This window comes from Cariama cristata, unplaced genomic scaffold (assembly GCF_000690535.1).
Source record: "Cariama cristata isolate BGI_N322 unplaced genomic scaffold, ASM69053v1 scaffold5602, whole genome shotgun sequence".
NCBI classification, from domain to species: Eukaryota; Metazoa; Chordata; class Aves; order Cariamiformes; family Cariamidae; genus Cariama; species Cariama cristata.
The window spans coordinates 81,196-81,532 of NW_009602003.1; the positions used below are offsets into that span (position 1 = coordinate 81,196).

The window sequence follows — 337 nt, forward strand, 5'->3', positions numbered from 1 at the left end:
CCTTGCCACCCAGGCCCCAAATGCTGCCGTGAAACCCCAGCCAAGCGTTTTCACCCCGGAAAACCGACGCAAAACGCGAGACGAGAGTCGCAACACGGCATTGCTCCTGGAGCGGCACGTGCCATCGGGGAGGGGGTCACCCCGTGCGAAGACCCCTCGGCACCCAGCTGCTCGCTCAGGTACCTGTGGTGCTGTCCCTGCAGCATGAAGTGCTCCAGCTCCTCCGCGATCCTGCCCACGAACTCATCCTCGTTGGGCGAGAGGAAAACGCCGTCCATGCAGCGCAGCGCCAGGGTGGCAGCGGACGAGAGGCCTGCGGAGGGACGGGGTCACGTGG

At 65.9% G+C, this 337-nt stretch overlaps 1 protein-coding gene across 1 annotated transcript in view; it reads right to left on the reverse strand.

Moving 5' to 3' along the window:
- Positions 1-278, reverse strand: part of R3HCC1 (R3H domain and coiled-coil containing 1) — a 7,687-nt gene extending 7,409 nt beyond the window's left edge. Inside the window, exon 1 of the mRNA XM_009694543.1 lies at positions 184-278. Coding sequence (XP_009692845.1) covers positions 184-278 — 95 coding nt within the window. The remainder of the gene's footprint in view (positions 1-183) is intronic.
- Between the last annotated feature and the right edge of the window lie 59 nt (positions 279-337).